General features: G+C 37.5%; 1 protein-coding gene across 1 annotated transcript in view; it reads left to right on the top strand.

Annotated features, from left to right (window-relative positions):
- Positions 1–26,239, top strand: part of DCC (DCC netrin 1 receptor) — an 811,418-nt gene that overhangs the window by 727,227 nt on the left and 57,952 nt on the right. Inside the window, exons 25-26 of the mRNA XM_040264220.1 lie at positions 2,389–2,505; positions 18,701–18,856. Of these exons, the coding sequence (XP_040120154.1) occupies positions 2,389–2,505; positions 18,701–18,856 (273 nt within the window). The remainder of the gene's footprint in view (positions 1–2,388; positions 2,506–18,700; positions 18,857–26,239) is intronic.

Here is a 26,239-nt window from a genome sequence, read left to right as displayed (position 1 = left end):
GTCTCTACAATAAGTGGTCCTGGAATAACTTTACAGTTCCATGTAAAGTAATGATATTACAACATTTCCTCACACTGTATACAAAAATACAATGGATTAAAGACCTAATAAGATCTGAAAGTATATAATTCCTGGAAGAGAACATAGGCAGAACACTCTTTGACATAGATCACAGCAATAATTTTTGGACCTGTCCTCTAAGGTAGGTCTTCCCAGGTGGGTCTCAGGAGCCTGGCAATGCAGTAGACGTAAGAGATGTGGATTCAATCTCTGGGTCAGGAAAATACCCTGGAAGAGGCATAGCAACTCACTCCAGTATTATTGCCTGGAGAATGCCATGGACAGAGCAAACTGGCAGATTACAGTCCATAGCGTCACAGAGTCAGACACGACTGAAGCGACTTAACATACACACACACACACACACACTCCTAAGGCAAAAAAAATAAAAGCAAAAATAAACGAGACCTAATTAAACTTAAAAACTTTTGGACAGCAAGGGAAACCATTGACAAAATGAAATGGCAGCCTACTAAATGAGAGAATATATTTTCAAATGATATTACCAACAAGGGGTTAATACCCAAAATATATAAACAGCTCATACAACTCAATATAAAAAAAAAGGCCAACCCAATGAAAAAATGGGCAGAAGAGCTGAATAGACATTTTTCCATAGAAGATATACAAATGGCCAATAGGCACATGAAAGATACTCAACATTTCTAATTAATAGAAAGGCAAATCAAAACCACAATTAGACATCACCTTACACTTGTCAGAATGGCTGTCATCAAAAAGTTTGCAAGAAACAAATGTAAGCAAGAATGTGGAGAAAAGGTAATCCTTGTACACTGTGGGTAGGTGTGTAAGTCGATTCATCTGCTATGGAAAACAGTATGGAGGTTCCTGAAAAAAACTAAAAACAGAACTACCATGTGATCCAGCAATTCTATGCTTGAGTATTTATCTAGAAAAAAACAAAAACACTAATTTGTAAAGATACATGCGCCCAGTGCTCATAGCAGGTTTGATCCCTGTGTTAGGAAGATCCCGTGGAGTAGGAAATAGCAGCTCACTCCAGTAATCTTGCCTGGAAAATCCCATGGACAGAGAAGCCTAGTGGGCTGCAATCCATGGGGTCACAGAGAGTCAGACACAGACTGAACACACACACAATGTTCATAGCAGCACTGTTTACAGTAGCCAAGGTATAGAAGCAACCCACGTGTCCATCAACAGACAAATGGATAAAGAAGCTATGGTATTCATATACAATGCAATATTCCTCAGCCATTAAAAAGAATTAAATTCTGTCATTTGTAGCAGTGTGGATGGACCTAGAGAGTATTATGCTTAGTGAAATGGATCAAAGACAAATAGTGTATGATACCACTAATTTGTGAAATATGAAAAAGTCAAATGAATGTATATAGAAAAATAGAAACAAACTCACAGATATAGAAAACAAACTAGTGGTTTTTAGTGGAAAGAGGAAAGGGAAGAGGGGCAAAAATAGGGTATGAGGTGAAGACACATAAATTACTATATATAAAATAGATAAGTGACAAGGATATATTGTAGAGCACAGGGTATTATAACCATTATTTTGAATAACTTAATGGAGTATTATCTATAAAATTACTGAACCACTATGCTACATGCCTAAAACTAATATAATATTGTGAATCAACTATACTTCATTTAAGAAAATAACAGATGAAACTTCATGTCAATGAATCATATACTTTTAACTGATATATAGTATTCAGAATTTCACTATTACTTTTCAACATATTTTTATTCAATTTTCAAATCTGCATATATCATTCTTATTATTTTTATGACTCTTTATGTGACATTTTATGGAATTATAATAAATTTGTATAAAGAGAGCTAACCATATTTTTGCAAAACGTAGTTTATTTCCCATGTTTTCATAGTAAGATTTAATGTCTTTGGGGCTTAAGTATAAACTGCCAAGATTGTGGTTAATTCATACAGTTGCATATTATGGAGCTGTTAAAAATTACACTGCTGACTTATTTGTTGACAGAGAAAGATTTTTCTGTTACTTTTTAAAGAAGACTACAAAACAGTATGTATGGTATAATGCCATTTTTGAAAAATAAATATATTAGTATATATTCTCTTGCTTTCACATATGTATATATATATGCATGTGTGGAAATTATAAATAATAATAGTTATTTTTGGTTAATGAGGTTCTGGTAAATTTTATTAACGTTTCTACAATGAGAGCATATTGATAAACAAAAAAGTAGATATTATTCTTTAAAGCATCAGTGAAATGAAAAAGGCATGGGGTTCCTGGCTAGAAATTAAGTGTTGCATCAGTAATACTCAAGGGTATTGCTTTCCTTTTAGGTCAAGACACAGAAGAAGCAGGGAGCTCCATGTCCACTCTGGAGAGGTCACTGGCTGCACGCCGAGCCACCCGGGCCAAGCTCATGATCCCTATGGATGCCCAGTCCAGCAATCCTGGTGAGTGACAGTTGGTGCCGCAGTGGAGAAGGGAACAACATCACGTTAACATGAGGAATGTGTGCTTAGTTGCTCAGTCGTGTCCAACTCTTTGCAACCCTTTTGCCTGTAGCCCGCCAGGCAAGAATACTCCAGTGGGTGGGCATTTCCTCCTTGATTTGCAGTATTATATTAGTTTCAGTTTGTATATTATATTATACAGTTTTCTTTGTATATCTTTTCTCTATCAACTATCAAAACCCGATTAGAGTTTTCTCTGAACTTTCTGGGCAAATGGACATAATGAAGAACTATTAAAATCATATCATTTTTATTTGGAAGTTAGAATTTTCACTCTGTTGTTTGTTGTGCTTGCCTTACACAACCACGTGATTTATCTATGGGCAATCAGTTGATACATATTTTAAGAAGTTGTATAGGAAATGAATCGATCTAAAAAGAATGGAAGTTTTGTCATTATTGATCTTATTCTAACAACCACCTTCATAGATTTTTAAAAATAAGTCTAATTTTCAGACTTAAATAATCTAGCTCTCTTGAAACAAATATTGAAATAATCACTTCCTACCCCCTTCATGTTGAAGTTTTCTGTCATTCTCCCACTTTCACTGAAGATGTTAGTATCTGTGAATCACTTCCTTTCCAATTACCTCTCTGATCAATCTTGGTAATTACAGTATCCATGCACATAGTCTATCTGATGTTAGTTCCTGATGTTCCCTACAATATTAGCTCTTTCCCACCTCAATTCATCAATTCCATGTCACACAGGAAACCAATAATTGTACCTGTTACAGAATGTCGGTTTCTGTCACCTCTTTTTCTAGCACAGTATTATTATTCTCATTTATTGGCCCCTTGCTAACAAATTTTTAATCCCAGTCCATTAACTCTGCAACCTTCCCATTATCCCTGGTCTTCCTCATGTCTTTATTTCCATTTAAACTCAACTTCCAATCCAGCATTCCTTCCATCCCTTGTAAACAGCCTCATCTCCCTTGGTTCTTCTTCCCTACCATAGTTACTACCCCCAAAACTCAACCCTGGTTAAATGAGCTCCTCACCAACATTAACCGTAAACCCTGACAGCTGACTTCATTTGAAGAAAGATGTGTAGCCCATTTGGGCTTCTCTGGTGGCTCAGCTGGTAAAAAAATCCGCCTGCAATGCAGGAGACCTGGGTCCAATCCCTGGGTTGGGAAGATCCCCTGGAGAAGGAAACTGCTACCCACCGCAGTATTCTGGACTGGAGAATTCCATGAACTGTATAGACGAGGTCCCAAAGAGTTGGACATGACTGAGTGACTTTCACTTTCATATAGCCTGTTCACTGAGTGTTTATGACAGCAAATTCAAGGTGAACTGTCATTTATTTGGAAATGCCAGTCATTTCTCTCACTTTGAGAAAAATGATTCGTTATCATTCATTGAGACATCATTCATTGTCTCACTTTATAAGATGACTATCTTATATCTATTCTTTCCTTTCTGACTCAATATTTCTCTCCTTTCCCCAGTCCCTGCTAATAAGCCTGCTTCTTTTATCACCAAGAGAAGCATTTAGAAATGGTATCCTTATCTACCTTTCAAATCTAGTCATCTGTTTTTGTTTCTCTGTAAGACCAGCTCTCTCCCTTGAGGACAACCTTTCATTCCCACTTAGGGACTCTTCTGTAATTATCCCTTTCCTTTCTTGCATCATCAGTTTTCCTTCCTACTGATAACTCCAATATGCATATGAGCATTATCTCATAACTCCCTTGTTAAAGCATCTTCCCTGGAACCACTAGCCCATTCCTCCCCTTTCCTGAGAAACTCTCTTAAAAGTTGTCTGTAATTACTTTTTGCTCTTTTAATCTTCTTTATTAGTTTTAATAGCATTTCCACAGTCCCTCTACTAAAACCATGGTTGCCAAGATTTCAGTAATCTCCATGTCTTCTTACAAAATGCTCAATTGTCCATGGCTCAGCAAAGTTTGACATAGCTTCTCTTTTTTCCTGGAATGCTTTCTTCACTTGGCTATTGTATTCTAAATGCGCCCAGTTTTCTTCCAGCGCCACTGCCTGCTCATTTTTTGTCCTTTACCTACTGCTCCTTTCTCCCCATCTCTCAAGAGACAGAGAGTACCCTAGGGCTCAGTCCGCAAACTGCTGTCTACTATCTACACTCGCTTCTTAGAAGTTGTCATCTAATACCAATGGCTTTAATGCCATTTGCATGCTGATGAATCACAAAATTTAATCCGTAGATTAATCCCTTCCTGAAACCCACGTCAATTTCCATATACAATATTGACTCACCTTCTTCAAATGGCTAATAGGCAAGACAGGTGAGCTCAACATGGAAATCTTGCTCTTCCATAATTCCATCTCCCCAGCTCCAAACTCGATCCTCCTATTATTTTTCCCAGTACACGGTACCACTATTTAACCATCTATTCTTGTTTAAAAAAAACAAAATAAAACAAAAACTCTAGTTTCATACTTCTTTATTCTGATTTCCTCACATCCAAAATTCAATCTTTAACCAAATCTGATAGTTCTTGCTTTCAAAACCCATCCCGAATCTGACCATTCTTTCCCACCTCCACTTTTCTGCCCTTATCCAAGCTATACCATCTCTAGATGGCAAATTTAATCTGTAGATTGTAGACTGTAGCTATAAATTTGTAACTGTTCTCTTTTCTTGAGCTCTTGATCTTACAGTAAGTCGTCTACACCGAAGCTTTTCAATGTGAATTAGATCATGTTATTCCTCTTGACTTCCCGTCACATGTGGCAAAAAATCCACCGATTTCATCCTGCCCAAGAGGTGCCGTGTGGTCCAGCCTCTGGCATGCCTCTCACACTGTTGCTTGCTGTTCCTCTCTATAATCTCTTTCAGCCACATAGCTCTCCTCTCTGTACTTTGGTAATAACGCACATTCCAATTCAGCGACGTGTAACTGTCCTCTTTGCCTGGCATTTCTTTCCATAGATATTTAGTAGACTTTTCCCTCATTTATTTGGGTCTGTGTTCAACTGCCACCACTGCAAAGGAACATAGGTCTTCTCTGACCATTACCTGGGAGCATCCTTGGTCTCTCTCCACCCTCTTCACTCTGCTTTGTGTTTCTTAATGTGTATAACTATCTTACTTGCTTTATTGTGTTTGTTTACTTATTATGTGTTTTCCCCGTGTAGTACAGGCTCTATGAGAGCAGGGATTTTGCCTGCTTTCATCACGTCATATCCTCAGTACCCCAAATGGAGATTGGCACCTGGTAGGCACTCAGTTGATACTGTTCAGCCAAATGAATGAACTAATGGCTGTTTCTTTCTACCTACTGTATGTGCTGTTTCCTCTACATTCCAACATACCTTGCAATTTTACTATAATAAGTGTAATGGAATTTATAACAGATGCCAGTTGTTCAACTCATGGGATAGATACTGTTCTTATGCCTGTTTCACTCATAAAAGAACTGAGGCTTACAGAGTTTAAGTACGTAGCTTACAGTCATACAGCAAGTAAGTGACAGGGCCAGAATTTGGACTCGGGACTGGCTTCAGCCTCTGTGCTCTTAATCATTATGCTCCCAGCTACAGTCCTCTGTGAAGCTACTGTCCTTTTTCTTTCATTCCTTTCACCACATAGAGGGACACTGTACACTTAGCCGCTTCTATTTATTTTTTCCTTCCAGCTACTTTCCTCTTTTAACTAAGTTCTGTCTGTGGCAACCTTCTATAGCTTTCTTATTAAAAATCAATGTGTTTCAGAATCTTCATGGGACTTCTCTCCCATATATAACTTCATCTAAGAAGTTCCCATATCCCATTGACTTTTTTTTTCTTCCACAGTATCTTTTGAATCCCTGGCTGCATTCCCATTTCCAAGAGTCATGTTTTTATTCTTCTCTTATGGCCTCACCCCTGAACAGTCAAAGTAGCTTTATAATTAATCTTCCTCCTCTCTGTAGTGCCTTCTAAATATCTTTGTATCCTGCTTGCCAAATTTCTTCCTGGAACAACGTAAATATGGCGTTCTATTCCATAAATTTTCCCAATGGCTTCTCACTGTCTTCCAAGAAAAAAACAGCAAACCCCTGTGCATACCAGATGTAAGTCTATATTTCTAGTCTCGTTTCTATGTTAGACACCCTTGCCAAGCCAGACCAATCACCAGTTCACAAATATGCATTGTTCTTTATTTTATTTTCCTTCTGAACACTTTATTTTTCCCTTATGGAATGACTTGGTAGCCATCTCTAACTAACAGAGTTCTGTGAATCTTTCAAAGACCAGAGAGGTATTAATGCTCTCAGGAATTCTTTCCTCTCTGATTACTATACCCAGAAATGAGGGCTTCTTTTCTCATGTTTGAATAGCCTCTCTTTTTAACACTTTTATGGAATTAATTCCTGAGTACTGCCTCATATACTTAGGTATTCAAGTCCAAATCTTCCCTCCTCTAACAGATTGTGTATTACATGATATGGAGGGAATGCATCTAATTCTTCTTCATATTCACACATTGTTTAACTCAATATCTAGCATAAAATTGGTACTTGCTAAGTATCTTTCAAATAAATGACTAGATGAAAAAATAAATGTATTATAATAAGGCTTGTGTTCATAACACATCAGGGTTTAAGGCTTTTTTTTTTAGCAGTTCTAATAGAATATCTTCAAATAAAAACTTGATATATTAAAGGCAGTTAAAATTGTTTTCATTCAACAAGAACTAATGAGCTTAGAAAGAAAGAGAAATGTAATGAAATCTAACAAGTGTTGAGAACTTCTAAATATTATTCACTAGCTAAAGTGAAAGTGAAGTCGCTCAGTCATGTCCGACTCTTTGCGACCCCGTGGACTGTAGCCTATCAGGCTCCTCTGTCCATGGGATTTTCCAGGCAAGAGTGCTGGAGTGGATTGCCATTTCCTTCTCCAGGGGATCTTCCCGACCCAGAAATCGAACCCAGGTCTCCTGCATTGCAGGCAGATGCCTTACCGTCTGAGCCACCAGGGAAGCTAAATACCTTGCTAATTCGTATTTCGTTTACTCCTCACAATACTCTCATGTGTTGAGATTACCCTGATTTTACAGATGGGAAATAGTCTCAGCTTAAGAAACTTCCTTCAGGACACAGCTGAGCAGCTTATGAGTCTCTATGGTGTGCTGCTTTTCTAAGGACAAAGATGCCTTATATTATTTGTATTCATTTTTTAAAGAATCTGTTTGACTCCAGCATCTCCAGTTTACAAACGTGGAAACCAAAGTTCTGAGAGTCTGAAGCCCAAACTCGGGCTCAGTCTGTCAGCTTCACCCTACCCCTCACGCTGCCATCTCAAGCTCTAACTCAGTCGATGACTAAAGCACTACTTCTCTTCCTCCTAGTGTCTTACATGAATGCAGGCCCTAAAATGACAAGTACTTTATTACTTTAATTAGTTTAAAATTAGTAAATTAGTAGTTAGAAATGTATTAGTTTTATTAATTTAAAAACTATTCTATAAAGCATGCATATATGTGATTTTCAGCAGTTAAAATACATTTATAAAATGCATAGGGACACTCTGACTCAACAGTTCCATACCTAGATTTGTTCTGTTCTTGGGTGTATATCTAGCAGAAATGCCTAATATGCTCACCAAAAGACATGTATAAGAATACTTTGGGGAATACTGCTTATCATGACTTTGTAATGTATATGACATATTCACACGATAGACTGCCATGTAGCAATGAAAATGAACAAGCTAAAATGATACAAACAATATGGAGAGTCTCACAGATGTACTCTTACAAAACAGAAATGTAATACATCTGTATGATTCAATTTATGTAAATTTTAAACAGGCTAAATAACCTATCGGGTTAGAATTCAAAAGAGTAGTTACTCTTAATGAGAGGTGGTTAGTTACCAGAAAGGACCATGGAGCAGCTTCTGATAATGTTCCGTTTCATGGCCTTGCTGATGGTGAGAAGACATTTCACCCTGAAAAATCACTGAGCAGTACTGACGATATTTAGTTTTCAATATGTATTACTCTTGTTCAGTTGCAAAGTTGTGTCCAACTCTTTTTGACCCCAAGGACTGCAGCACACCAGGACTCCCTGTCCCTTGCTGTCTCCCAGAGTTTGCCCAAGTTCATATCCATTGAATTGGTGATGTCATCCAACCTTCTCATCCTCTGTTACCCTTTCTCCTTCTGCCTTCAATCTTTCCCAGCATCAGAGTCTTTTCCAATGAGCCAGTTATTGGCCAAACTATTGGAGCTTCAGCATCAGTCCTTTCAGTGAGTATTAAGCATTGATTTCCTTTAAGATTGACTGGTTTGGTCTCCTTGCTGTCCAAGGAAATATAAATATACATACTTATATTTAAGTAAAACTTCAATTAGAAATGAAGAGTCAGTGAAATATAGACCTTTTGAAATCTTTGTCACATTACATTCTTTGTTGGCTCCAAACTCAGTTGGTTAGACTCTATCTAACAAGAGAAAATTTACTTCAGCATATAATCCAAGTTGATTTTAAAATTAATTCTTAGACTTTCTGATAAATAAAATAGATTCTTTGCAACTGACATGATTGACAGGCCTTAGCTAGCTAGGCCAAAAAACTTGTAGATTCATATCTTGACAGAGTTATGATTTTATTCAGAATGGTAGATGCATTTACTGATGGCCCACTTGCAATTATTTGGATTTACTCATGTATCAAGTCTTGTATAAACCACATCATAGCATAGTTTGGATTTCCAGTCACATGTATAAAGATGCTTGCTGTTCTGCTTAATAATCTCTATTTTTGTAAGATTATTCCCCCCCTCTTCCTTGACATTTCTCACCATGTTCTACAAAATGTTAATTACCAGATAAAATATAAACTATCTGAAGTGTTTTTTAGTTCTTAAACTTCACAGGAAATGGCATTTAATTTCACTGAAGTACAAAATCTGTTTGTCTGAGATTATACTTCTTGGTTGAAAACATTAGGTGGCATATGTTACTTCTTACCCCAGAACACACTTCACAGCTAAGCAAGCTGATGCCCGTGAGAAGCATAAGTAGCTGATAGCTAGACAGGAGAATAATCCACATATTCTGATTTCCCCATTCCAGTGCTCTTTCTTGTAAAACCGTGGCAAAAAGTGAGTATTTTTACAATGGCCAAAGATAATTTTATATGATTTTCTTACTATAAATTAGTCTCCTGGAGAAGACTCGTAGGAGTCCCTTGGACTGCAAGGAGATCCAACCAGTCCATCCTAAAGGAAATCAGTCCTGGGTGTTCATTGGAAGGACTGATGCTAAAGCTGCAACTCCAATACTTTGACCATCTGATGCGAAGGACTGACTCATTGGAAAAGGCCCTGAGGCTGGGAAAGATTGAAGACGGGAGGAGAAGGGGACAACAGAGGATGAGATGGTTGGATGGCATCACCGACTCAATGGATATGAGTTTGAGCAAACTCCAGGAGCTGGCGATGGACAGGGAGGCCTGGCGTGCTGCAGTCAATGGGGTCGCAGAGTTGGACACGACTGAGTGACTGAACTTAACTGAAGGAAAATCATATGCTGGGTTTCCAGGAATCAGACTCTGAAAAAAGATTGGAAAACAGGAGATTTATTAGCAAGCTCCTTTAGTAATAACACCTGTGAGGGTAAAGGGTACAGGATTGCCGAGAAGGGGATAGTAAACTAATCAGGTATTGTTATCGTCATTCACTTTGTAAACCGTGTCCGGCTCTTTGAGACCCCCATGGAGTATAGCACACCAAGCTTCCTGTCCTTCACTATCTCCCGGAGTTTGCTCAAATTTGTGTCCATTGAATCGATGATGCCATCCAACCATCTCATTCTCTGTCACCCTCTTCTCCTCCTGCCTTCAGTCTTTCCCAGCATCAGGGTCTTTTCCAATGAGTTGATTCTTTACATCAGATGGCCAAAGTATTGGAGCTTCAGCATCAGTCCTTCCAGTGAATATTTAGGGTTGATTTCCTGTTGGATTGACTGGTTTGATCTCCTTGCTGGTTGGCATATGGAAAAACCTGGACAAACTATTTGGCCAACCCAAAAGTTTGATGGAGGCCTCAACTAACAGTACAGATTGCTCTGGTGCTGGAATTATCCTTTTAGGTTGTCCCAGATGAGGTGGGGGTTGGGGGTGGGGGCGGTTCTGAAGTCTTTGATGCAGACTGCTCCTAGGAGGTAAGGTGCAACCTTGGTGAGCAGCTTCTTTGGCTGAGAGCAGTTCCTGGAGCGATGGCAGGTTTTCTTACACTTTCAGTGTTTTATTATTCCATGCATCCTAATTATTTGGCCTTGGAAAGATTCCTTTTCCGTCCTCATATTGTGTTTCCTTCTGCTGTAAAATGCCAGAGGAGAGGTGAAGAATAGATCTAGGTAAAATAGAAATGGAAGCAGATACCCTGTAGGATCACAGCAGCTGTACAATTTTAATAATTCACTGTATGAGTTTGTTGAGTAAAAATCTCTTGAATTTATTTTTTTCAGTTTTTTATTTCCTTGTAAATATTTGAAGGAAAAAATGTAAGATCAGCCTCTAAAGAAGCTAGAAGTTTCAAAAACTTTTAGATGCTATTTAAAAAGACTGAGGCAGAAGAAAGCATACAGTTTTGTTTTAAGGATAGCTTGGATGCTGCTATGGTTACTGGTTGGGGGCCTTTCTAGAACGTTCACTATGAGAGCCAATGTTTTCTTCCACATCCTCGCTATCTGCTTTAGTCACTTGAGTGCAGAACTCAGTTTTCAGTATCTTTGGAAAATTTTGACTTCTATTTTAAGTGGTCATAATATTTTAAGTGGTCATATTTTTTAAATTTTATTTATCATTGAAGTTTTATTTAGATATAATTTATGTGTATAACTGTACATATTTAATGTACGTAGTCTGGTAAGTTTAGACATGCATTCACCCATGATGCCATCACCACAAAGTCATAGATAAGAAGGTTGTTTTAAACAGTTTTTTTTATTAAATGTTATTCAGCTCAGTCTTGGGGCAGATCTTCTGGGACTCAGGAAAAATTAATGTCAGTAACCAACATTTCCACCCTGCTGCACTTGTAGGTGGGTGCTCTCTTTAATCCTCAGAACCACATCCTAAAGTTGGTACCACGATGATCTCCACTTTACTGATGAAAAAACCAGGAGATAGATTATATACCCTCTCATGTGAATGTATAGTTACCTACTATTACCTAACAAATTACCTCAAAATGTAGCAACAGAAAACAACCATTTATTTTTTCAGTAGCTTCTGAGCATCAGGAATCCAGGAACGATTTAGCCAGGCAGTTCAAGCTCAGGGTCCTCAAGACATGACTCCTGGCTTCCTCCAGAGTGAACCATCAGAGAGAGTGAGAGGGGAAAAGAGAGTGAGAAAGAATCTCATTTAACCTGTTTTTGGAAGTGACATACCATCACTTCCATTGCACTCACTGGTCACCAGACCAATCTGGATGAACTGTGGCAGGGAACTCCAACAAGGATGCGAATACAAGAAGAGAGAATCAATGGGCACTGTCTTAGATGTTGGGTATGACATTTATTCCCTACCAAGTGGCAGAACTAGATAATGAACCCAGGCAGTCTGACCTAGTGTTTGGGCCCTTTACCACTATTTTAAGAATAGCTGCAGAACGTGTCGTTGTGAATGTCCACTATTTTCCTAAAGTAGGAATTTGTGGATACTTGTGGCTGGCATCCAGTGACAATTGCTTGTTAAGGGACACCTGAAAATGGGAAAGAGATTAGAGTATTTATCAAGGGTGATGGAAACTACAGTTCTGAATAGTCCAGATTATATGTAGGCCATTGCCAAAAAGAAATGCTAAAGAGAGGCAGAGTGAGAAATCTTTTCACTTAAGCTCTTTGCACTTTAAAATATTATCTTTACTCTTCTGTTTGTTCACCTCTCCTCCTCAACAAATCTCTCAAATTGCCAAGCATCATGGGGAGAAGTACCTATAGAGAGCTTTATTTCTTAAAATTGTAACTTTAAAAATAAAACCTGTATTTTAGATTTCCTATAGGTCATGTTTAACACTAACATTTTTGTAAATGTTGTTTAAAGTTTTTGAGTATCAATGTGCCCTGTTCAGGAAACTAAGTAATTTGGTGGTGAGGGAGTTTCTACTTGAAAAATCTTTATGCGTCAGTATGAGAGATAAATCCAGTTGTCAGCAAGCTGTGTCAGAACAGATTTCTTGTCATAGTTGGCCGCAAGGCAGAGATTTATTGAAAATGTTTGATGATATCACTCTTCGAGCTGTTTTACATAAACAGAGCAGGGCAGTGAATGCCTTGAATTGTCCTGTGAGGATGTGTGTGTGTGTATGTGTGCGTGTGCATGTTTCTGGCTCTCAAAATTGACATGTAGGGGAAAATTAAAAAATGCACTTCAATACACAGTGTTAGATCCAACTTATTTCAGAATGATTAGCAACAACCGTTTTATAAGTAAGGGTAGGTGTCTGTTCTATTTTAGAAATGAATCATGGATCAGAAAACTTCAAAACCAAAGCTTTGGAATACTGACTATTCTATTCATGTGAGGGAAATAGAACAATGCAAATTTCTGAGTTGCTGAGACATACAACAGATTTATCATTTTTTTAAAGAAATTTTATTATTTGCAAACCTTCTGTACTCAGGTCAGTAGTCAAAATGCAAAGCTCATAGAAAGTAAAATTTCTTTTCTTAAGTAATGAAAGACTTGGAACTGGAATATGAATTTAGTCTCTTGGGTTCTCGCCACTCTCTAACTTACACAGAATCTGTGGCTTGCCAAATTATTTTATGTTTCTCTATTCAAATTTATTCACCACCAACTGGAAGATATTTATGACATTTTTTTTCTAACTGCATTCTAAAATATTGGTTAAGTTCAGATAACAATATTGATTAGAATGTGCACAGTTTGTCAAGTGGGTGCCTTCTGTGTTTAAGGGAGACTATTATTGTCACATTTATTTATGAGTAAAAATTGTCAACACAGGAAAAGCTTTGCAATTTGGCAGTCAACCTTAATGACTATATAGTAATCTCATTTTGATTGGTAAGATGAACTGCTTCAGAGTGAAATTTTGAGTTATAGGAATACAGACTTTGTTATTATAAGACTTTTATTTGCAAATGTATTCAAGTCTATTACTATTATTATCATTGTAGTAACATAGTAAGTATACACACCAGGAAACAAAATAATACATACATGAGATCATGTAAAAAAACTCCAGTGGGTTAAAATGACAGATTTATAAATATTTCTTCTAGAAAATCTTTCTTGTTAACTCACTTGAAAAATATGAAGTGTCTCCAGCACTGTACTATGACAGACACAAAGACTACAAAATTATAACCTTTTCCTCTAGGGAATTTATCATTATTTTGGCTGGTATCTGGTTTGAATTTCTGATTCTTTTCAAAAGTTCCCTTCTCATTTTATTTCTTTTCCTTTTTCTAAAGTCTGTTCATGTGTTTAGATAGCCACAATCTACTTTTATAAAATATCTTATCAATTATAACATCTTTATTTATGATGTTATATATCAGTTAGTCTGAATTTTTCATTGAAGTCCTCCCAAAAATAATTTAGAAAAGCTTTGTATCACCACACACGTTTTAAATTCAATATTTAAAGTTAAATATTATAGGTTAAATATCTGCAAAATACATAATTTTTCTGGTATTCTACTCTTTTAAATAAAGCCAAAAGTATAAAAATACCATAGCAATTTGATACCCACCATCATCCATTTACAAAGTATCAATACATAAGGAAGTTTCCCTTTTACAGAGAAAAGTTTGTATCACTCATTTTCTTCCTGTAACTAATACCTACAATTCACTTCCCCACAGAATAACATAACAATTGTCAGCTCTATGAACTCTCACAGAAAGTTAAATAGTATTTCAGTTAGAAACTAGATAATGTCCTCTAATTTTTCTGGAAGTAAAAGTTATATTCAAGTATTGATTAATCATTCAAGTTATCTGCTTTCTAATTTTCTAGGAGGTACAACTGTAAAAAGCTTTATCAAGACTTATACATCTACAGGTTTCATTCACTTAGAGGTACTTCGTATAATACAATATACTAAGACAGGATTGAAAACATTGAAATATCACTTACATCTTTACTAACATAAGTTTTGAGAAAATGTTTTATCCCATTAAATCATTAATATACATTCTTATTTGATTTAGATAAAGCACCCATTACTTAACCTCCTTAAAAAAGAGTTAGTCCTCATTACCAAAACAGTCAGTCAAAACTTCCTATGTGAAAAAGGTCCTGGCTTCATTTTTCAAGTAAACATGTTAATATGCACTTCAAGGAGTGTTATAAATATACTGAAATTAAATTCTCAAATGCAGTTTTACATATATATGTGTATGTGTGTATATACATACATACACCCCCTCCTTCTTGAGCCTCCCACCCTCTAGGTTATCAGAGTGCCAGGCTGGGGGCTCCCTGTACTGTACAGCAGCTGCCCCCTAGCTATCTATTTTACACACGATAGTGTATACGCGTGCGTGCTCAGTTGCTTTAGTGTCTCTTTGCGACCCTGTGGATTGTAGCATGCCAAGCTCCTCTGTCCATGGGATTCTCCAGGCAAGAATACTGGAGTGGGCTGCCATGCCCTTCACCGGGGCATATTCTTGGCCCAGGGATTGAGCCTGGGTCTCCTGCATTGCCGGTGGATCCTTGACCACTGAGCCCCCAGCGAAATGTATCCATGTCGGTTTTCTTTTCTCCATCAGCCCCAGCCTCGCCTTCCCCTCTCTGTCTGCTCGGCTGCTCTCTGGGTGTGTGTCTCCATTCATCCCTGCAAATAGCTTCACCAGTACCGTTTTTCTAGATTCCATATATATGCGTTAATGATCTTTGTTTTCCAGTTTCTGGTTTACTTCACTCTGCATAACAGGCTCTAGGTTCATCCGCCTCACTACAACTGACTTAAATTCATTCCTCTTCATGGCTGAGTAATATTCCATCGTATATATGTACCACATCTTCTTTATCCATTCCTCTGTCGATGGACTTCTAGATTGCCTCCATGTCCTGGCTAGTGCTGCAGTGAACACATGGTACATGTGTCATTTTGAAGGAACCCTTTTAATTTAAAGTGCTATGTATTTCATGTAATTAATCTGCACTTTTAAGTCAAAATATTTTTAAAATCTGTTTCTAACCAACAATAATGGAATGTAATTTGTAACTTGATGAAATTACTAGGTAAAAGGAAAGTGAGTTAAAAAATTTTTTTTTTACTTTGGTAAATGTACACTGCTGTGCATGTTGAACTTCAGCAACTAGCCTTAGGGTATAACTAAATTAAAAAATCATAATATAAATAACTCATTAATTTTTAAGATAAGAATATGCTGTTGAAATTGATCATTCCAGCAGCTAGCTTAATTTTTATTTTTTGTTAATAAGAGGTAGAGAATGCTAAACATTTTATAAGATGAAGATTGACTTACACTGAGAGTAAGTATTTCATAATATGATACAGTTCAGTTCAGTTGCTCAGTCAGGTTTGACTCTTTGTGACCCCATGGACTTCAGCACGCCAGGCCTCCCTGTTCATCACTAACTCCCAGAGTAAACTCTGTCCATTGAGTCGGTGATGCCATCCAGCCATCTCATCCTCTTGTCGTCCCCTTCTCCTCCTGCCTTCAATCTTTCCCAGCATCAGGGTCTTTTCAAATGAGTCACTCTTTGCATCAGGTGGCCAAAGTATTGGAGTTTCAGCTTCAACATCAGCCCTTCCAATGAATATTCAGGACTGATCTCCTTTAGGATGGACTGGTTGGATCTCCTTGCAGTTCAAGGGACTCTCAAGAGTCTTCTCCAACACCACAGTTCAAAAGTATCAATTCTTTGGCATTCAGCTTTCTTTATATTCCAACTCTTACATCAATACATGACTACTGGAAAAACTATAGCCTTGACTAGATGGACCTTTGTTGGCAAAGTAATCTGTCTGCTTTTTAATATGCTGTTTAGGTTGGTCATAACTTTTCTTACAAGGAGTAAGCATCTTTTCATTTCATGGCTGCAGTCATCATCTGCAGTGATTTTCAGTTCAGTTCAGTCGCTCAGTTGTGTCCGACTCTTTGCGACCCCATGAATTGCAGCACGCCAAGCCTCCCTGTCCATCACCAACTCCCGGAGTTCCCTCAGACTCAGGTCCATCGAGTCAGTGATGTCATCCAGGCATCTCATCCTCTGTTGTCCCCTTCTCTTCCTGCCCCCAATCCCTCCCAGCATCAGAGTCTTTTCCAATGAGTCAACTCTTCACATGAGGTGGCCAAAGTACTGGAGTTTCAGCTTTAGCATCATTCCTTCCAAAGAAATCCCAGGGCTGATCTCCTTCAGAATGGACTGGTTGGATCTCCTTGCAGTCCAAGGGACTCTTAAGAGTCTTCTCCAACACCACAGTTCAAAAGCATCAGTTCTTCAGTGCTCAGCCTTCTTCATAGTCCAACTCTCACATCCATACATGACTACTGGAAAAACCATAGCCTTGACTAGACAGACCTTAGTCAGCAAAGTAATGTCTCTGCTTTTGAATACGCTGTCTAGGTTGGTCATAACTTTTCTTCCAAGGAGTAAGCGTCTTTTAATTTCATGCCTGCAATCACCATCTGCAGTGATTTTGGAGCCCAAAAAATAAAGTCTGACACTGTTTCCACTGTTTCCCCATCTGTTTCCCATGAAGTGATGGGACCGGATGCCATGATCTTCGTTTTCTGAATGCTGAGCTTTAAGCCAACTTTTTCACTCTCGTCTTTCACTTTCATCAAGAGGCTTTTTAGTTCCTCTTCACTTTCTTCCATAAGGGTGGTGTCATCTGCATATCTGAGGTGATTGATATTTCTCCCGGCAATCTTGATTCCAACTTGTGTTTCTTCCAGTCCAGCGTTTCTCATGATATACTCTGCATATAAGTTAAATAAGCAGGGTGACAATATAGAGCCTTGATGGACTCCTTTTCCTATTTGGAACCAGTCTGTTGTTCCATGTCCAGTTCTAACTGTTGCTTCCTGACCTGCATACAGATTTCTCAAGAGGCAGGTCAGGTGGTCTGGTATTCCCATCTCTTTCAGAATTTTTCCCAGTTGATTGTGATCCACACAGTCAAAGGCTTTGGCATAGTCAATAAAGCAGAAATAGATGTTTTTCTGGAACTCTCTTGCTTTTTAGAGCCCCTCAAAATAAAGTCTGCCACTGTTTCCACTGTTTCCTTATCTATTTGCCATGAAGTGATGGCACCAAAACAGATTGATTGTATTCTTTGCAGCCAAAGATGGAGAAGCTCTATACAGTCAGCAAAAACAAGACCGGGAGCTGACTATGGCTCAGATCATGAACTCCTTTTTACCAAAATCAGACTTAAATTGAAAAGTAGGGAAAACCACTAGACGATTCAGGTATGACCCAAATGAAACACCTAATTCATAATGTGATACAAGTGAACAGGTATTTGAACAAAGGAATCAAACAATGCTCACTAAACCTAGAAAATATTGTGTAAGATATCATCTGTAGGTTTAGACCAGTGTAACTTCAAACATGTCTTGGTATTTCAGAAAACATTCAGTTGCATTTAAATTAATGTGTCACAAAGTTGTACTACTTCAGCTGCTTGAAAGTATTTTCTATTAAATATAAATCCTTGGTTTGAGTATTTAGAGTATACTTTCATAGTCTCTCTCCAGACTATAGATCTCCACAGCATTATTCTCCTTCACAGAATTAATAGAAAATCCCCACTTTTTTAGCCTGCTGTATGTAATGTGTTCCATTTCGGAATAATCTAATGTTTCTAACATCATTGTTTTTGCCTAAAAGAAAGAATAAGATGAAAACAAAAGAAAACCAAATAAAAACCAGGGAGCCTTAGGGTGGCCCATGAATCACTTCTTTGTTTGAAACCATGAAAAGTTTTAAACCTCGGGGTAATTCTTGCTAGTGAGATTCTTGAAGAGTGAGTTGTCTTTTCTGAAGTGAGAAAGGGACTTTCTAGAAAGAGAGGTAAGTAAAGGAAGCTCATGAAACTATGAGGAGCATCCATGGATTTGAAGATGTGAAAATGTAGCCGTTTCCTTTTTGCTTGTTAGGCGGATGCATGGGATTGAAAATATTAATGACAACACCTTTGTTTTGCAGCTGTTGTGAGCGCCATCCCTGTGCCAACCCTAGAAAGTGCCCAGTACCCAGGAATCCTTCCATCACCCACGTGTGGATACCCCCACCCACAGTTCACCCTCCGGCCTGTGCCGTTCCCAGCACTGTCAGTGGACCGCGGTTTCGGAGCAGGAAAAAGTTAGTGCATTGCATTTTCCTTTATTTTTACTGAGAACAAATGAATAAGATCAATAACATCTTGTCAAGTGTGTAGCATTTTGATGTTCTTATCGTTTGTAAAGAGGGATTCAGCTGTGACCTGAGTACTAGAATTTTCTTTTTCAGCATGGTCAGTTTTTTGGACCCTAAACATGTATTGGGACTGATTTTCTAGGAGTCTTTCCACAGTCCGTTGCACTGACAATATGAAGAGTTGTGAGAAAACAGAGCTGAACGGGTTCAGTAAAACAGTGACATGATGGGTGCTGGAAATTAATATGTTAAGTGGGAAGTGAATAAGCAAGTGACTGAACTACAACATATTGTCACTTAAGTGTCTGTCTGTAATAATTGAAGATGTCTCTTTGATTTGCCTCATGAACCAATACCTGTATGAAAGCTTCAGCTTTCTTTAGTTAAATCAGCCATTTGCAACACCATGGATAGACCTTTTTCATTCAATGTATGGCAAAACCAATACAGAATTGTAAAGTAAAATAAAAAATAAATAAATTTTTAAAAAAGAGAAAAAAAAGAAATAGCTATTGGAAATAAAAAATTTTCCGGACTAATATTTCACCTGTTTTTTCTTTTTTAATTAATTTATATTTCACCTGTTTTTATGTATTTATTTTTCCAGCTTTAATGGGAATAGTTGACATTGAACAGTGTGTTGTGCCATGTGTTGATCTGACATACTTCTCTATTGCAAAATGATAATCCCATAACCTTAGCCAACACCTCCATCCATGGCACACAATAAGCATTTCTTTTTTGTGGTAAAAACATTCAAGAGTTACTCTCTTAGCAACTTCTGAGGGTTTAATACAGTATCATTAACTATAATCACTCCGCTGTCCATGGGATTCTCCAGGCAAGAATACTGAAGTGGGTTGCCATCTCCTTCTCCAGGAGCTCTTCCCAACCTGGGTCGCCTGCTTGCCGGCAGATTCTTTACTAACTGAGCTATGAGGGAAGCCCATTCTGTATGTTATATCCCCAGAATTTATTCATCTTCTAACTATAAGTCTGACCAAATATGTCCTTTCTTCTCTCCTCTCCCAGTCTCTGGTAAACATTATTCTAGTTTCTATGTCTATGAGTTTGGCTTTTTTAGATTCCAATTATAATGTTTGTCTTTCTCCATCTGACTTATTTCACTCAGCATAATGCCTTTAAGGTCTATCCGTGTTGTTGCAAATGTAAATGTCCTTCTTTCTCATGGCTAAATTGTGTGTGTGTGTGTGTGTGTGTGTGCCTTTAAGGTCTATCCATGTTGTTGCAAATGTAAATGTCCTTCTTTCTCATGGCTAAATTGTGTGTGTGTGTGTGTGTGTACATTTTATATGTATCTCACATCTTCTTTGCCCAGTCATCCTTGATGAAAACTTAGCTGTTTCCATGTATTGGCTATTGTGAATTACGCTGCAAAAGGCATGGGAATCTCAGCCATAAAAAGGGACGAAATGGGGTCATTTGTAGTGATATGAATGAATCTAGTGTCTGTCATACAAAGTGGAGTAAGTCAAAAAAGGAAAACAAATATTGTGTGTTAACACATATGTATATAGAATCCAGAAAAATAGTACTGATGACTCTATTTGGACACAGTGGGGGAAGGAGAGGATGGGATGAATTGAGAGAGTAGCTTTGATATATATAATCGTATATAAAATGGATAGCTCGCAGGAAGCTGCTGAATAGCACAGGGAGCTCAGCTCGGTACTCTGTGATGTCCTAGAGGGGTGGAATTGGGGGTGTGTGGGAGGGAGGTTCAATAGGGAGATGGTATAGTGTACTTACAGTTGATTCACACTGTTGTACCACAGAAACTAACACAACATTGTAAAGCAAGTGTGTGTTAGTTGCTAAGTTGTATCTGACTCTTTGCAACCCCATGGACTACAGCCTGCCAGGCTCCTCTGTCTACAGGATTTCCCAGGCAAGAACACTGGAGAGGGTTGCCATTTCCTTCTCCAGGGGATCTTCCCAACCCAGGGATTGAACTTGCATCTCTTGCATTGGCAGGCAGATTCTTTACCACTGAGCCAAGTGGGAAGCACCTGTAAAGCAATTATCCGCCAAATTAAAGAAATAATATTAAAAATAGTTGGCAAAAAATGCATGGGAATGCAGAATCTCTTTGATACCCTGTTTTCATTGCCTTTGCCTATATAAGCAGAAGTGGGATGGCTAGATTATATGCTAGTACAATTTTAATTTCCTAAGGTACTTACATACTGTTTTCTACAGTAGCTATATCATTTTATATTTCCACCAACAGTGCAAAAGTGTTTTCCTTCTTCCACATTCTCACAAACATTTATCTCTTATCTTTTTTATTTTAGCCATAGTAACAGAGGTGAGGTGATATCTCATTGTCATTTGATTTGCATTTGATTGGCATTTCCCTAGTGATTAGTAATGTTGCGCACCTTTTCATGTATCTGTTGGTCTTTTGTATATCTTCTTTGGAACAATGTCCATTCAGTTCCTCTGAGCACTTTTTTAATCACAGTGTTTGTGTTTTTGTTTTTGAGTTGTATGAGTTTTTGTCTATTTTGGATATTAACCAGTTAATCAGATATTTGATTTGTAAGAATTTCCTTCCCTTACGTTTTCATTTTCTTTCTTTATAGCTGCTTTTTAATTGGATTTAGTTTGATTTACTTATTGTTGCTGTTGTTGCCTTTGCTTTTGGTGTCAAACCAAAAATAAAATCATTGCCAAGATTAATGTCTGTTTTCTTCCAGGAGTTCTACAGTTCTTTGTCTTATGTTCAAGTCTTTAATCCAGTTTATTTTTGCATATGGTACAAGATAAGGGTTCAGGTTCACTCATTCACAGTGACTATTATTCAGTTTTCCTAGCACCTTTTATTGAAGAGACTGTTCCCTCCCCATAGTGTATTATTGAATTTCTTTTTACATATTAGTTGATTTTATACTTGGGGATATATTTAGGCTCACAGTTCTGTCCCTGTGGTCTGTGTCCGTTTTTATGCCAATACTATACTGTTTTAATTGCTATAGTTTTGTAGTATAGCTTGAAATCAGAAACTATGATTCCTCCAGCTTTGTTCTTAGGTTTACTTTTGGTTCATGAGTTCCATGCAAATTTTAGGGTTTTTTTTTCTTTTTCTATTTCTGAAAAGATTATATTGGAATTACAGTAGGGATTGATTGAATATATAGATGGCTTTGGCTAGTAGTTTTAACAATATTAATTCTTCCAACCTGAAAACACAGACCATCTTTCCATTTTTTTGTGGCTTGTTCAATTTCTTTTATCAAAGTAGTAGATTTCAGTATACAACTGTTTCACCTCCTCAGTTAAATTTATTCCTAAGTATTTTGTTCTTGATGCTCCTGTAAATAAGATTGTTTTCTTAATTTCTCTCTTTGATAGTCTGTTGTTAGTATATCAAAATGCAACTGATTTCTGTATATAGATTTTGTATCCTGAGAGTAGTATTTGTTTCAAAGAATGTACAAATGGAGAGAGATTCTCAAGCTATTATATGCACCCTGGTGATTTTTCCTGTGCTATTTAGCTTTTTTTTCCTTCAAGCACAGCATTTTAAAATCGATTTTATGGCATTCTTCTCTTAGTTACAAACAGGTGACTCAGCATCTCCTGTGAGATAGGATATTTCGTAATAGATAAGATGGTAACAGCAATAAAATATATTTGTGGAGTAGCTATATTTTTTCCAAGCCAACAGGGACAGCTCTAAGAAATCATAAATTGTCTAGATGTAGCAAGGTTAGAATTAAAAGGCATCAAAAATCTGCCAAGAGAGAATTAGATTTATTTTTCTTCTTCTCACTGCACATCATGTCTAGAGAATAGAGTTGTGTGCAAAAACTCAAAGAAAAAAAGTCCTCCAGACCACATTGAAGGGATTTAAATAAAGGTGTAAGAAGTCCAACACCTCCAAATTTCTGAATCCCAAGACAACTAGGATGATAATTCTAATCAAGGGATTCAGAACACACAAATCCCTTCTTCAGTTTCTGAATTGCACTATCCCCAAGAGAAAAGGGGTTTATAGTTCCAGTTTAGTTTTCTTCTCATTGCTTCATTGTTCATTTATATTCTCTTACTGTAAAAGGAAGTGTCAGCATGGCCTTTTTCTGTTCATTCCAGCAAGATTGAGATAGCCAAAGTTCACTACTTTGTCCAAAACTGCAAATTAACTATTTCATTCGTGGGTGTTCCCGTAAATTCTTTTCCATTTTTAAAAGCATCATCTCCTTCTGAAAATCCAACATCCCATTGATTCCTTCCTTTCTCTCCTGATCTGGTACAGCATGCAAAACTGTCTCATTAAACCATGGGGGAAATGATTCCAGAAGTTAAATTTCAATGAAAAGGAAAACAACTGAACTAGTATAGAATTTAGTTTCATCTGTGGTTAAGGATCACAGATTTGTTTATACCTTTGTTTAGTCTCATACCACTGTGGTGCAGGATTTTGACATTGGACGAGGCTATGCATACCTGGGGTCAGAGTGTAAATCTCTGTATCTTTATTCGATTTTGTTATGACTCTGAAAACTGCTCTAAAAATTAAGGTCTGTTACAATGAAAAGGTGTGGGGGTGGGGAGTAGGGAGTGAGAAAGAGGAAGGAAGGAAGGAGGGTGAGCAGGAAAAAAGGGAGAAAAATGCAGTCTCCTTAGTTGATTTTTATTTTAATTTGCTTAAAAGTAATATTATTAAATACATTTAAAATTCTATTACTATTACATAACATATAATGTGAACATAAAATAGATAATGTATAAAGTTATGCAAATTAAGGATTCTTAACAGAATCCTTTGTTTAATAATTCGTGAACCTCATCTAAAATCAAAAGGCATTGACAGTCTACTCCTGGCCAAGATACCATAGATTTTTTAAAAATATAAGATATACTCAGTCCTTCTTCAAGTATTTTTTTGACCAAAGCTATGTGCAATGCAAAAGGCCTAGGAACTGATATGTGTTTCCAAGTGATTGCTTTGAAAAGAAGTACCTAAAACAAGCATCCTCTTTTCTAGGAAACTAAGTATTCTCTAAATCACTGTCAGAAACAGTTAACTTCCAACCATTCAGTATCGGTTTCTAAATGCCTTGGAGAACACTGAACATCCCAGTTCTGTCTCAAGCAGAAAACATTCCATGTGTCTGGCTGGAGATGTCTTATTAGTCACCTTGAAAAACAGCAAAAGGCACACGTAGGAAAAGAAACATTTTGACTCTGGGAAATGGAGCACCTCTCCTTTCTCAAAAGTTATCAGATGGACCTTTGAGTTTGAGAGATGACTCACTAAATCCCTGCCCACAAAGAAGGCTGCTTTCTGAGGACACTAATAAAGCTGAATTTCTCCCCTCCCATAATGAATGGAAAGATATAGGATACAGTGCATTTGCATAACACACATTCGGTGATCCACACAGAAAGGTTTATACAGGTGTGATGGACAAATATTTCTTCCTATTAATAGCTTCAGTTTTGCCCTTCACATCCGTGGGAAAGGAACTAGCCATGGGGGAACAACAAAAAGAGATGTATTTTGAAAACTTCAAACAATCATCTGTAGATCTCACTTCTACAAGTCAGTATAAAATCGGGGCCTCCATTTCCTCCCCTTTGGAACAGGTGGCTAGAGGCGATGATGCCACTCTCGTCTTCAGTGTTGACATTGTCTCAGTGAGAACACCAGTCACCTTTCTCCAGGTTATCGTTCTCCCGTGCCTCTCTCCCAGATTGGAAATCAGTTAACAGATGGAACTTGCCATCAATAAAACCAGAACAGTGGAGTTCATGGAGCTTTTGCTAGGGTCTTAAAAAAAAACTAGCTGTAAGGAATTGGGGTTACCCAGGATTACTGCATGATGTTGTTCTTCTGAAATTAATGAGTGAATTTGGTTCATGTCTCGAAGTGTCTTTGCTTAGTTATTCGTCTGCTATATTTCTTTCAATGCAATCTGAGATAGAAAGAAAATCCTCATTTCCGTTTTTACAATACTTTTGCCAGTTATTTTGTAGCAATTATTTATGTGTTGGCATTAATTATTATAAATTGCCTTGAGATTTGACTCTGCTGTATAACCGTAGGCTATTTGCACCATGAATTCCTACTATCTCATCATTTGAAAATGAGTGCCTTGCCAGGACCTATTTGATTCTCACTTTAGTCTGTGAATTGCAGGGATGCTGCACTTTGTGAGCGAAGGAGGTTTTCTTTGCTTTTGGAGCTCTTAGCACTGCTAAATGTCATGTCAGAAAGCCAGTCTGTTTCACTTAGGTGTCCTGAAGCTGGCACCTGAACTGGCCAAACAGGCTCAGATGAAATGAGAGCTTTTTTCCAGTGGAGCAGTTGCTCTTGTGTTTGCTGGAGAGTTTTTTCACTGCCTTAAATGTCAGCCAATTCTAAAAGGCACTTTTTTTTTTTTTGCTCCATGCAACATATAACTATTATGAATCACCTATGAAAAACCTGTACCTTGCCATTGTATTAGGTATTAAGCAAAATTAACATTTTGAACAAAACAAAAACAATCCTTTGTGCATTACTGATACATTCAGTCTCAAGTCTGGACCCTCTCATTCCCACCTAGCATATGAGGTTAGGCACTTTCCTCTTCACTCTGTGGCACAAAATATTGATTTTGCTAAAGAGCAGGTCCAGTGGTATCAAGCCATTATTTCTTCCCTTGGTGTCAAGAACAACACTGTGATGTTCCCAGTGGGAATCATGGTAGCCAACTGAAAACTTGGGAATGGAGGACTCGGAGTGCTCAGCATTTTTATTTTCAAATATGTTAAAGAGAAGAGGAATGGTAGTGCCCACCCCCAAAATTCAATGAAGTCAACATAATTCATGAGAGGCCTAAAGTTTTTAAGTAAATTTTAGAAGAATAAAAAATTGCAAAGTTTTATCAAACCTATGATCATAATAATATTTTAATATAGCTCTCTTTCATTTCAAAAATATAGAAGAAATAGAAAAGAAAAAAATATGAAGGAAGGAATGAAGAAAAGAAAGATATCACAAAATGTTACTACCTCTGTAAAGACTAAAGCAGTTTTTAAAAATATGATACAGATTTATTGCAATCCAGCTTCCATAGAAAGAATTACAGCAGATTTCTGAGAAAAATCATGGAATTTCTTCTCATGGAGAGGCATTTTTAATATGATGTGTGTGCATGCTAGTTGCGTCTCACTCTGTGACCCATGGGCTGTATGTAGCTCACCAGGCTCCTCTGTCCATGCAGTTCTCCAGGTCAGAATACTGGAGTGGGTTGCCATTTCCTCCTCCAGGGGATCATCCTGAACCAGGGACTGAACCCTCATCTCCTGTGCCTCCTG

This window comes from Oryx dammah, unplaced genomic scaffold, assembly GCF_014754425.2.
Source record: "Oryx dammah isolate SB20612 unplaced genomic scaffold, SCBI_Odam_1.1 HiC_scaffold_22, whole genome shotgun sequence".
Taxonomy (NCBI): domain Eukaryota; kingdom Metazoa; phylum Chordata; class Mammalia; order Artiodactyla; family Bovidae; genus Oryx; species Oryx dammah.
This window is presented reverse-complemented; position numbering and strand designations above follow the sequence as displayed.